This window comes from Acanthaster planci, linkage group LG11, assembly GCF_054643075.1.
Source record: "Acanthaster planci isolate LZ-2023a linkage group LG11, COTS_SCS, whole genome shotgun sequence".
NCBI classification, from domain to species: Eukaryota; Metazoa; Echinodermata; class Asteroidea; order Valvatida; family Acanthasteridae; genus Acanthaster; species Acanthaster planci.
The window spans coordinates 16827518-16841407 of NC_141787.1; the positions used below are offsets into that span (position 1 = coordinate 16827518).

The window sequence follows — 13890 nt, forward strand, 5'->3', positions numbered from 1 at the left end:
CGTGCCAATTCTCCGCGAGAAACGCAGCACTCATATGCGTCGGTGGACGACGAAGGTACATGTAGGTAGGTTTCAACGGTTTGATACAACCTGGTGTGCCTCGCTCGCTCGACCGAGCCGACGAAAACACTGACAACGGGTGGCGATATCTTGGCGTGACGAGATCGAACTGTGATGCATTTGCACAGCGCCGTAACACGCATGCGTAGTTATGGGAGAAAGCGAGAAACACACGTTTCAGAGGGAAATTATTAACTGCGCATGCCCCGTTTTGTAGGGTTTTGCATGCGTAATGTGGGCCATGGGAATTCGTGCCAGGCAAACAACTTCTTCATTTTATGAAATTTGCGTCTTGTTTTCACTTTTGGGAAAGAAAAATAATTGCCCAAAATATTTCCATGGTAAGATAAGGCCTTTTCCTAACGTGTTTTGTGGGAAAAAAAATTGAAAAATAGTACCAGAATGGTCCAAACTAGTGATTCTTGCGAAAAGCTCTTTTCGTGAGCGGTAGTTTGCTTACGTTTTGATGCGATTTTTGAAGGCTCAAAACAAAGAATTTGAAGTTTTCCTACAGTTTTCAAAAGTTGGCTGCTGTGGAAAAAGATGTGAAGGTTTTAGATTTGCTTACGGTTTTGCGCTAGATTTGTTCTCTTCCCGACCGGATGCGTTTGCATATCAACCTAATTCAGCACCGATTCCGTTCATTCCGCATATTCAATCTGACGGCCTTGCGAGCGTAAGAATTCAGTGACTCGGGAACGAGAGACGAACTCAGACGTACAGAAAGTTAACATAAAGTTTATTATTGAAACCGAAGTTTATCTGTCATTATAAAATTGCCAGGAAAATGGTAAAATTCACGGTATGTATCCCCAGTCTGACATGTACTATACACGTATGGACCACATGAACATGTACACCTGCTCCGTCGAAAATTTCCATCCACTTGTACATGTATACATATACATGTACATGTACATACACAATGTACGCTGCGGTACGCGCTTAACAGGCCACAGTGTACCGTGCACGGTACATGGCTGGATCGGTTTTGTACATGTAAGACACGTACAGATCGCGCTGTGCAGAAGCATCAAATGTAACTCATGAAAGTCGAACAAAAATCTAGCTACATAGAACTGATTGTATTGTGTAGTTGAGATTCTGGCCTGTCGTATGCATTGTCCCACTGTTCTGGGAAAACTTCTAAAACTGAAAAATTTAGTGGAAAAAACGACCGAGTGATCGAATGAAAATGGAAAGAATTTATCATCTTAGCAACCACTTTGAGGATAAATTTCATATTTATGTAGCATTTCTTTTCATGGTTCTGTAGTGTTTAATTCGGTTTAAGCCTTCTAGAGCACATACAAAGACTTTCAATGCAACCGTTTGTTAACTTTGTGCAAACGAAGTCTTCAAAATGAGAAGGCCCAACAGAGGATTGGCAAGTTGCTAAGGACATTTCCGTATGGTTCACGCGGGTTTGGTCAAGTAACTGCCGCGCATGGTTGAAGTCGTTATTTCCACACGTTGAATGGGGGGTGAAACATACGTGAACAATCATTTACAGTGCATGCGCAATTCAAAAACGCGTGATAATGGGAGTACATTGTGCTCAAATATGACCCTTCCATTCAACCTATCACATCGGAGGAACGAAAAATGTGTCAAATACGTGCTAAAGGTATCATAAGAAAACAAGCGCAGAACTGTTTTTTTTTTCGTTTCGCCTAGAAAAATATTAAACTAAACCTTTTTTTGGTTGAATCGAACAAAATAAGAGACAATTTGGAATTGGCTAAACAATATAAGATTTGGGCCTCCCAAAAGTCTCCAGTATCCGGTGAGGAGCTGGCTTCAAAAGTGGTGCGGCGAAGCGGATTTTTTCTTTTAACCATCCCTTTTTTTCTGGAATTATTTACCGCACGAATTACGAGCGATGTCTATCCGGACTGAATGCTCACGTAACGCCGGCCAGTACCAACACTAAAATAGACTGCCCCCACACTTATTACTGTTTACAAGCATTTTCAGCTTGTACATGTACACAGGACATAAGACCACCTCGTTTGTCTAGTTCCCAGATGTACATGGGCCGTTTTCAAATACTCAACTTCGGCTCCGTCTCAGGCTTCACTTGTTTTTTAATTAGCTGACATTAAAGCTGTAAGCACAGTAATTAGTCTAATACTGCCACAAAACATCAAATAAGATGCAAGAAAGCAAAAAATTACAGTAATCCAATTTAATTTAAACGCTTCAGGCCCACAACCGGGGATTGGTTTTGGGAACGAAGCCCGAGACGGAGCCCAAGTCGAGTATAGGAAAAGGGCCATGTAGAATACAGAAATGACGTCATTTATAAAAGAGTGCCCGACTAAATGTATGGGGAACCAGAGGGACTCCTTCACTGTGGGATACAGAAATGACGTCATCTATAAAAGAATGCCCGACTAAATGTATCGGGAACCAGAGGGACTCCTTTGCTGTACATATTACTCAACCGTACCCCATCGAAAACAGAAACGCAAAGACTTATTTTGGCCTTATAAACTTCCGAAATCTCAATTTAAAGCTAAGAAGACATTTTATGAAACAATCCCAATTCTCCAAATAGCTCAGCTAACTCGTTCATGAAAACTCTTTTTAAGTCTTTTATTCTTACAGCACGCTCCATATAACTGATCGAATCACAGCACTAGTCTCTCTACGTTACACAGATAAAAGCCTTCTCAGGAAAACACAAGTCCAATTCTTCAAAGCAACAAAAATATATCCTCCACTTTTGTGAAAATCATAAAAAAGGAACAATAACTGATTTTACCACTTAAAATGTTGTTAAAACTGGAAGGTCATTTTAATTCCCCCTTCATATTTTTTAAAGATTACAATAAAGTCAATAACCGGACCATTACCCAGTAACGTACAACTGGATTACTGCCATACGTAAAACGTACAAGTAATGACAATTAACCAGTTGCACAAAAACACATCAAGGAAAAGAAGGAATCTCAACAAACAACGAGAATTCCAGTTCGTCTTTCAAAGGATATATGGATATTTTAGTATGACCCTTCAAAGAAAAGAAATCAACGCCTATAGCCAGGCATGTGGACATGCAGCTGTGAGATTGTAAGAAGAGAAAAGCGCGAGCCGACAATCAGAGAGTATGTGATGTTAACTACAAAATCACCTGAGGGTTGATTGTCAAAGAACAAATCAGCAATACCATAGACACCAACTTCCCTTACATGCGGACGATTCTTTCCCTCAAGCCATTTCTTTTTCCTCCGAGTGGAGAAAGACCGAAAAGTTCATTTCCTGCTCAATGTAACCTGAGATGAAAACTACAAGTCGCTAGGTCACATTCGCTAATCCTTCGTGTTCATTCACTTCGCTGAAACTCATCTGACTTTCATGTGGTGAGAAAATAATGAGTAAGTACAGAACTGACGTCAGTAACAACTAAAAAAAATAAATGAAAATAAAAATCAGGGATTGACCTTTCTGCTTGTTATTGATAATTACATATACTCGCAAATTAAAAAAATCTATTTTTATACATTGTGCTTCATATGAGAAAACAAAATATGAAAAGAGCAGATTAATTAATGAAACTATCTGAGTTTCTGGTGTCCACATGTACAGGAACCAGTTTTGGGTAGACTGGTGCTGTTTAATTTCTGAATGATACCTCAAGCGGTGAAGACTATTTGGAAGTTGAAAAACAAAACACAATCACCCCAAACAACCCCCTCTTTTAATGTGCCACAATAAGTTTTTCTTTTCTCTTCGGATGGTCATTGCCCTTGGAATAATATTTAGCTATCCAGCTTGCTAAGACATTACTGCAATCCACTGCCATATTTAACTCAAATGAAAAGAAAGCAGCGGCACACGCACGTGAATACAATGTGGTATCAATGATAGATTTCACAGCTCTGCGTGAAAATTAATACGTGTCCAGTGCGGGCAAAAATAATAAATAAGTCTGGATTGAGAAAACAAGTGTGTATACTGAACATTTATAAGAGTTGAGTGATGAATGTTTACACAGGTTTTCTGAATCAATGCTTTGTAAAATGATTCATGTAAGAGATAGCAAACGACCGGCTGAAAAAGATGAAGAGGGTTCATGTGCAGTAAGAATTGTATGATAAAAAAGATATGGATATTATCAATGAAAGGAATGGTGGAGGGTATCAAATTGCTGATTACAGCAGTGGATTCGATTTGAACATTACGGTTGGAGCGACAGGAGTGACTATACTTTACCAGGTAGGCATCTAAAATGGAATTCAAAAAAGAGAATGTTCCAAAAGATTTTGCATAGTTGGTTTTCAATCTCCAAGGAAAGTTGCATGTCAGGAAACTGTAGAGGAGCATCGGTATTTAAGGTTGACAATCGTCATTCAATGACATGTACTGGCTTTATCTAGGATGGACATTGACAGTTGACTGTGAATAATCTGGTCCCATCATAAGCTAATCCATGTAACAAATATAGGTCAAATGATGGCAGTGTCAAATGTCTTTTTAAGGGGAGGAGGCGGCAGACAAAAAAGGCTTAGTAAGTACGAGGTTCGCATGTCACCTCATCAAACTTTCTGAGGGTTATACAAATTTTCAGACAATGACAAACTTTCAACTGTCAGGATGATGAGACTGCCATTAGACACTTGATTTTCATTTCTCCTTTTGTATGACCAGACATTTTCTTCACAGTAACCACCTTTAAAATAATGTGTCATATAGAATTGTGTTTTAAAAAAGGTACAAATTGGACTTATAATTGCCTGACTCCCTACCAGAAGATTTAATCATTTATTCACCCATCTGAGAACAGACATCATAAATACGTGTGGTGTTACAATTTAAATGTAGGTAATACTGCAAAAAGGATAAAAAATTTCAAGATTGGTCACGATTTCTGGCTCAGCAAGGCACAAAGTGGGTGAGGGCTAGTGGGTGAAGAAGGAATTCTAATAAAAATGGCCAGTCACAGCAAGGAACTCTCACAATTTACTCACAACCTAAAACACCTTGCCAACCGAATCCTCTATTTAGATGACCCCGCAATGACAACATTGGAAGGGTTTACAATTCCCAGTCAAAGACAGTTTTTCTTGTTGCTTCTATTCACACAGCCAATGCTTCTCTCAACTTTGTTCTGTTTATCCCTGACATCTCTTCAGAGTGAGTTTTATTTTAGGTTTATTGGAAACTGTTTCAAAGGTGTAAAAGGTGGTTTAATGACTCCAAAAACTCAAGAGAACTGAACTATTACCCATCTCTTTCGAGCCCAGTTGGATTTTTTGCAAATTTTATCAGAGTTTACAAACACTGAAGTACTTAAGAAATTCTCCCAGATAAAAATAGTAAATCATACCTTCAGAAATAATTTTGCTCCTTAGAGCTACAAAGCATACGATTCTGCCAAGTGTTGAAAAGTACTGCTCAGCAAGAAAAGATTACCAGCCCCAAACCTCAATACGACATCCTGCCCTGGACTGGTGCTCTTCAGAATCATAGACTGAGTGGACAATTGGCCGAGTATTAGTTTGTGCCCAGCAGTACCTCTTTGGAATCAGGAACCTAATAAAACAATGATGATAACACAGAGAGAACAAACACCACCTGTTATCCTGGATGGTTTCAGCTATCTGGATCCCCTTCATCACTGCCTGAGGTTCCTTCAGAATGTTTACAATGCTCTGATCCACAGCAGCAGGTGAAAAACTTGGATTTGATTGCCCAGAATTTGTCCCCGTAGTCAAAGCTGGAAAATAAAGAGAGATTCTTCAGTTCTCAGGTACTACTGACAAACCTAAAATTAACTGAATTCAATTTTATCTCACCCAAATCAGTTGTTGTCAAGGAATGACTTTTCCAGTAGAATCTGTACAGTTCCTCTTTGTGTGTTGTTAATATTTCCTACAAGTTTGTGACTATAAAGGATGTACGAAAATATGGGGGATGGGCAAACTGCCAGCAGATTTCTAGTAATATTTGACCTTTCAAATGAGATCATCAATCATTCATTTGGTGAACTACAAGTGAACAGCACACTTGGCCAGAGGCTGCACTAAGATCTTGTGCTCCCTTGTGTGATTAATTGGATCTTGTCATTTCCCAATATTCCGGGGATTTTAACATATCTCACTTTTCTCTTTATTGCCAGGAGCAGAGCGTGAACACATCTGACATTTTGCCTGGGGGATGTTTTGAATCCGAGTACTGATGAGGGCTTACAGATAGAGAGGAATTTATGAAAAGGAAAATTGGGGTGGGGGTGTTAATAAAAATCCCAGAAAGAGTTCAACAATTCATCAAACTTTCCATAGTATTAGCCTGTACTGTGTCATTCCTGCATCCCGTTGACCATTCCTTTGACAAAAAATAATGAAATGAATAACAAAACATTTACTACGAATGACTGAAAAAGGTCAACTTTTTGGAAAGAACTGTAAAAACTCCAAACCACGTTACCAATTCTGATTAGATACACAGAGCTGTAGCATAAACTGCACACAGAGATACCCTACTGGATTCAGATTTATAAAGGCTGCCTTTGCATTTAGTTTTTTAGACATTTTATTTCTTTTTCCTAACCTTGTGGTGCATTGAAACTCCAAAATAAAAACAGTACGAGAAGAAGTAAAAATTATGTGCAAGTAAGAAAATATGCCTTTTCCAAGTGAGTTAATTTTAATCCATTCCATGTAACCCTCCAGAAGGAAATCATACAGCTCTGTTGATTACTATACTTCCTGGTGCTATCACATTTTGAACACAGAGTGCAGATCATGGGGTGAAGCGCATTATATTACTTGATATTTCATACAACAATTTAGTCATACAACACTGTCCCTTCAAGCACTGATTTTAAGTGACACTCGTAACCTATTTCTGTTGATCCCTACCTAAAATTGTCCAGCTCAAAGTAGATCACCCTTTGAAATATGACGCTTGAATTTTCTGATTGAGCCCTGAAGACTCCAAGTCTCTCGGCAACTATTTCACCTCTGCAGTGCGACTCCCAGGGAAATATTTAGCTACAAAATAGACCTTTTTCCCAATAAATAAAAAAAAAACCCATGAATACCGTCTGTTTTCACAGCAGTTCCAAGCTGAGCAATTCCTGCTCCTGTGAAGATGGGACAGACACACCACCGACTGACTCCTGGCAGTGGTCGACAAAAAAGCTAAACACTTTTCAGATTTCCCGTGTGACTTCAGCACTGGAGGGCAGGCTTTACATTAACATGTTTTGATGGAAAGCAAACCTCATGGCAACGGGACCAGCATCTTTCACCTTTCCTTTCTGTTTTCCCCCACTGCTCCAATCTTACGATTTGTTCGGGACACCTATGACTTATTCATCAGAGGGTAAACTGGGGATGCTATAGTTGGCCTGGAGGGACAGTTCAAGAGAGGGAACATTACTGAAAACAACGAAGAGGGATTTAAGACATCGAATAGCGGATAACTGCCAGAAACCTTATCTTGTCTGCAAGATACATCTATATGATAATGAAGGCCTGTGTATATTGATAGTCATTATCGAAAAATAAACTCATTAGCTTACCAGCCTATGGCTCAATTGGTTTAAAATATTAAATATACCTGAAGAATTTGTGTTTTGAATGATGGTATGAAAAAAACCCCTGAAATTTAGGATTTAAAATTTTACAAACTATACAGCTAAAACATTTTGAAGAATGTGTTTGTGATTTCAAATAAAAAGATTCTGTAATATTGCTGATGTTAACTGATCAACAAGACATGTAAAAGGCAAAATTTTCACTGGAGTTGAGAACTGTGATTTAAATACTCCATACAGCTTAAGGTCCTGGAGTGTAGTGAGCCCGACTACATGAAGGGTAAAACTGTACAGATTATAATTCGAAGAATCGGGACCTAAAATGACACAAATTGAGAATAGAACAAAAATGGACAAATATGTTCAAACATGTCTGAAATGTACTTATGACTTGGGAAATTTCTTTTCATTAACCATGGAAACACCACAGGCTGAAATATGGGTAAAAAGTTTGGAGATCTTACCCAAGCTCCTCCTGTGCTTTGATGTCACGTGAAGCAAAGAAAGCAATCCGGGGAAAGCTGATATCGCGGTGCTCAATAAACACCCTCACTGGCACGATGTTGGGATCACACTGATGATTAATGAAACGACTGACGTTGCCATAGTAACGGGCATCGATACAATACACCTCCCTCTCCTGGGGACGACAAGAGGAGATTTGGTGGTAATTCTTGATTCAAATTAGCTGGTTTGAGCTGTTACTAAAGGGGTTCTCTGTAATGGGGGACTGCCAAGTTGGGATTTAGACATGATGAATTCAATTCAGGACTTATATCAACGCAAGGTCCATGGGTCTGACAAACTAGTAAAACTGAGAAGAGAGCAGAGTAAGCTTCTTCAATGTTTAAGATGTGTTAATGGGGTTTGGGTGACTTCTTCAAAACAGAGCTTTATGGCGTTTGTAGGGTTTAGGAAAGCCAGATCATAGTCACTACAAGGCTCATAGAACAAGTTCAGAATCTGCTGTCAATGTGGGTGACAGGATGCTTTGACATGTATAAAAGATGTTTTGGTGTGGTGAAGTGAATCTGACAGTGGAAATCAGCTGTATACTGTGCACTTTGGAGCAGTTCCTAATGTAATCTTGGCTGTCTGGAATCATGGGAACAGTGAGGCCAGATGATGCTTGCTTTCTTGCTTGGACTGCACCGGTGTCTGGGAGTATAGATTACAAGCCTTTGAGGAGCGTTACAAAGAGCCTATTGTGGATGGCGTCTCTTTACAAGCCTTTGAGGAGCGTTACAAGGAGCCTATTGTGGATGGCGTCTCTTTACAAGCCTTTGAGGAGCGTTACAAGGAGCCTATTGTGGATGGCGTCTCAGTAAGTCAACAGATAATGCATGATGCATAGTGTATGATGTAAGGTACATTGCCATGGCCAATTTTGGCTTCTTTAATCCTCCTTTTGCTGCGACAGTCACAGAGTGTCAAAGCGCTTCTAGAAATAGTACCATGTCAGTTTTTTTGGGGGGGAGGGGGTGTGGAAGATTCACTGCAGAAAAAAAATTGAGCAATGATTTTTACTCAAAACTGAGCTACTCATGTTAGCAGGTGCGACAAAACTGATATTGATCACTTAAGGTATTTCTTTATTTACTCACTCATTTTACATTGATATGAGCAGATGGAAAGGGGGTTAACAGTTTCAAACTTCAAAGAGTCCGATGTTAATATCATACCTCATTATCAAGATCAAAGAGATAAGAATCGTCCTCTCTTTTGTCAGCCTCTGCATCAGAAATCAGCTCCCCAGAGTACCTGACCCACAAAGACATTAGAAGATGACCTTGGGTAATTCTTTGTATCTCCAAGTATTGTTGCTTGAATAGTGGAACAGGATTAAATATCACTTACTGTTATAAATGAGGGTGAAGTCACAACTGTCAATTTTAGATGTTTTATGTCATAAAGAAAATAAGGAAATGTTTCCGCTGATGTAAGTTTCCTGAAGATGTCTGTTTTGAAATACTCTCTAGTAAGCATAAAAGCTGTTCCAATACTCACATTATTGATAACTAACAGTTGGTACATGTAACTTTATTGATACATCATTGAAGCAAACCTATGATTGATGGTTAAGATTCCTTGACTTGCAGAAAATGTTTCTCTCTTCTCGGAGTAACAAGCACAAACTGATTCCCACATTTGGCGGCACACATTAGACTGGCTAAAACTTTCAATATTTTAGAAATTTCTCAACTTACTCGCAAATGAAGGTACCCTGTGGCACATCTTGGGTGACACGAACACCCCAGCCGATTTTTGCTGTGCGGTAGAGCTGAAGGTGGCACCTGATGCCATTCTGAACTACACGATTACGACAGGATCTCCAACACTTACAACCAGGTCCACACTCAAAGATTAGAGGAGGTTCATGGTAGTCAAAATCAGGAAAGAGACGACCATCCTGAAACAAAAACAGTTACCAATAGAAAGTCGAGTGGTTCAAATCCAAACATAAATTTAAGCAGATCAAAGACGACCATCCTGAAACAGAACCAGTTACCAATAGGAAGTCGAGTGGTTCAAATCCAAACATAAATTTAAGCAGATCAAAGACGACCATCCTGAAACAGAACCAGTTACCAATAGGAAGTCGAGTGGTTCAAATCCAAACACAAATTTAAGCAGATCAAAGACGACCATCCTGAAACAGAACCAGTTACCAATAGGAAGTCGAGTGGTTCAAATCCAAACATAAATTTAAGCAGATCAAAGACAACCATCCTGAAACAGAACCAGTTACCAATAGGAAGTCGAGTGGTTCAAATCCAAACACAAATTTAAGCAGATCAAAGACAACCATCCTGAACCAGAACCAGTTACCAATAGGAAGTCGAGTGGCTCCAATCCAAACATAAATTTAAGCAGATCAAAGACAACCATCCTGAAACAGAACCAGTTACCAATAGGAAGTCGAGTGGTTCAAATCCAAACACAAATTTAAGCAGATCAAAGACAACCATCCTGAAACAGAACCAGTTACCAATAGGAAGTCGAGTGGTTCAAATCCAAACACAAATTTAAGCAGATCAAAGACGACCATCCTGAAACAGAACCAGTTACCAATAGGAAGTCGAGTGGTTCAAATCCAAACACAAATTTAAGCAGATCAAAGACAACCATCCTGAAACAGAACCAGTTACCAATAGGAAGTCGAGTGGTTCAAATCCAAACACAAATTTAAGCAGATCAAAGACAACCATCCTGAAACAGAACCAGTTAACAATAGGAAGTCGAGTGGTTCAAATCCAAACATAAATTTAAGCAGATCAAAGACAACCATCCTGAAACAGAACCAGTTACCAATAGGAAGTTTAGTGGCTCCAATCCACACACAAATTTAAGCAGATCAAAGACGACCATCCTGAACCAGAACCAGTTACCAATAGGAAGTCGAGTGGTTCAAATCCAAACACAAATTTAAGCAGATCAAAGATGACCATCCTGAACCAGAACCAGTTACCAATAGGAAGTCGAGTGGTTCAAATCCAAACATAAATTTAAGCAGATCAAAGACGACCATCCTGAACCAGAACCAGTTACCAATAGGAAGTCGAGTGGTTCAAATCCAAACACAAATTTAAGCAGATCAAAGACGACCATCCTGAAACAGAACCAGTTACCAATAGAAAGTCGAGTGGTTCAAATCCAAACACAAATTTAAGCAGATCAAAGACGACCATCCTGAAACAGAACCAGTTACCAATAGGAAGTCGAGTGGTTCAAATCCAAACATAAATTTAAGCAGATCAAAGATGACCATCCTGAAACAGAACCAGTTACCAATAGGAAGTCGAGTGGTTCAAATCCAAACACAAATTTAAGCAGATCAAAGACGACCATCCTGAAACAGAACCAGTTACCAATAGGAAGTCGAGTGGTTCAAATCCAAACACAAATGTAATGAGATGTTTTCTGAACAGTATACATCATTGACTTGTATTGAATTTCATTAAAAGCGCACAGGAAGCCCTGTCAATGAAAAAAAAAACCTGTCTGCCACTGTCTCATCAATCTTCCCAAAGTAAAGGAAGGAGTGCAAGCAACATGCTTTATCCTATCTACAACGTTTTACTTAAGCCTTGACATGCTACAAAAAATGTCATTCTTAATGAAAATTATGTCACACACTCATAATCTTTACAACTGATCACAGGTACAGTAACTCAGAGGTCAAGCCTGTAAATTCCCTTGTTTGACTTTTGGCATATTAAACACTTCACTAGAGCAACAAAAAGAGAGCCATGAGGGAGAAGGTTGAACTTCCCCGATAGCTGTTTGACATTTCCAATATACTTTTTATTTGTAGATGGTCTTTAAAACTTCTATTTCTCCTTTGGACATTTTAGATTTGTGTGGGGATGTCATGAGATGCCTACAAGTAAAGATTTCAGGTAAAACAAAAGAGACAGATGTGAGTGCCAGCACGGGGGATTGGATTAGCTCTAAAATAGGTTAATAATATTAAAATAATTGATAGCATGTTTGTCCCATGTAAACAGATCCTGGGACTGAAAAGCTAGTTTGTGAAAGAAATTCAGATCTATGTCCATAAAGGGTTAACCTCTGGGTAAATCAAATTATAGCCAATATCACTTGCCAGATTGTCAACAATGAAAAAGAAGTTAAAGAAATGGCTTTATATTTCAGAGGCAGAGGTCCACCATCTTCAAAGCAGTCAGAGTTGATTGCACAGCTGCTCTTAACAGCAAACAAATCCCACCACTAAGTGGTCATGATTCATTCCTATGTACACAAATGCTATGCACAACCAAACCCTTAACATTTCATATGAATAAATAATTTTATTCTCATCATATTGTACTATAGATTTTAACACGAAAAGTGATATCCTTTTTTGTTTTGGCACTGAAGTACACCAACGCACACCGTGTGGTCCACAATTCAAACAAGCAATGGCATAACCAGGGTTTAGACTTATTTCCCAAGGGGGCACTGAAATAATGTGTATTTATTTATGGTGGCTTCTACGGGGGGGTCTTTTGCTGGAGGATATGCCCCTCCCTACATTCCCTTAGCCCCACCCATTAAACAGCTTATTCAAGAAACGTACAGGGGAGATACTGCAAACACTGAAGTTCTCTGAAGAAGGGGAAAGTGCCTCTGATTTTGGGCTTCATGAATTTATTGGATTCATCTCCACAACCTTCATAATGAACATACTATCTTTTTCAGAGGCTGAAGAGAATGCTAATCAATAAGGGAATAAATATGTGCTTGGCTCATCTTATAAGCAGGTTAAAGACCAGCTTGGGCGAATTGAAGCGACTAACAGCATTAAGTCTCCTTAGCTGGTCTTGAGACCAGCCAAGCAAATATTTATCCCATCCATATATACCTTTTCAGTCAGATCGTCAAAAGAAGTCAAGATTGTGGATATGGATTTTCACTGATTTTGTTCTAGAATTTTCCTTTCATTTTCGTAAACAACCCCCTCTATTTTATGGAATATTCATTGCGCAAATAGTCCAACTGGCATGCCCATTGACCAATCAGAATTGATTAAACTGTTTAGTATCCAGGTGCCAGCGCATGGTTTACGCAGCAAGCAGTATCTCTTCTCAGCAGGCATTACCAAATGTGAATACGTGGTCAAGTTGTATGTTATTGAATAGGGAGACTGTCTGAGGTACTTATGAATGCTGTTTATAATTCACTATTTATATAAAATGTTCTTTTCCATCATCTAACAAATTACAGTTTAAAGTGTATTTGCAATCTCTTTTTCCTTGAACATGTCAAGTGAAATGATTCTGTTGGACAATTACAACTGCATAACCACAACTCTCCCTTTACACTGAGCCAGATTTCTAACAACTTGGCTGACTTGTTTTCAGTTGCTAATTCAAATACACTGTAAACATAGCCTTTTATTTCAAAAACTGCACAGATAAACTTTAATACTTTCTGCTAAGAACTGAGGCTTTTATTTGCCTGAGATTTGGCATTAACTCTAAGAATACATGAATTCTGAATTTGGTGTAAGATCTATCAAATGTAATGAAACGGCAACATGTAAGGGACTAGGAGAAATCGATGCTCTTAAGCATTTGTCATGGACAACAGAAAAAGATTACATAATGTGGAAGGAAAATTGCATAAAGATCTAAAATGACCCAGGTTTGAAAACTTTCTGTACAAAAAGCCAAGGTTCTGAAAAGGTTAAAACTCACAAACTGGTCAGAGAGACTAGGATCAGACGCAGCTTCATGACAAACCTATTGCTTTGATATAAGAAAGTTAAAAGAAAATACCAC

The 13890-nt window shown here is 38.9% G+C and overlaps 1 protein-coding gene across 5 annotated transcripts in view; it reads right to left on the bottom strand.

The window, feature by feature from the left end:
• Nucleotides 1-2621: 2621 nt before the first annotated feature.
• The window catches only part of LOC110976374 (histone-lysine N-methyltransferase EHMT2-like), a 34059-nt gene continuing 22790 nt past the window's right edge, over nt 2622-13890 (bottom strand). For 4 of the 5 annotated variants that reach the window (XM_087143237.1, XM_087143239.1, XM_087143238.1 and 1 more), the window contains 4 exons: nt 9814-10016; nt 9289-9367; nt 8071-8246; nt 2622-5782 (listed from right to left, as the gene is read on the bottom strand). In XM_087143237.1, the coding sequence (XP_086999363.1) occupies nt 5659-5782; nt 8071-8246; nt 9289-9367; nt 9814-10016 (582 nt within the window). In that variant the 3' untranslated portion in view covers nt 2622-5658. Of the gene's footprint in view, nt 5783-7289; nt 7418-8070; nt 8247-9288; nt 9368-9813; nt 10017-13890 lie in introns of all 5 variants that reach the window. The other variant, XR_015427183.1, reaches the window with a different exon arrangement.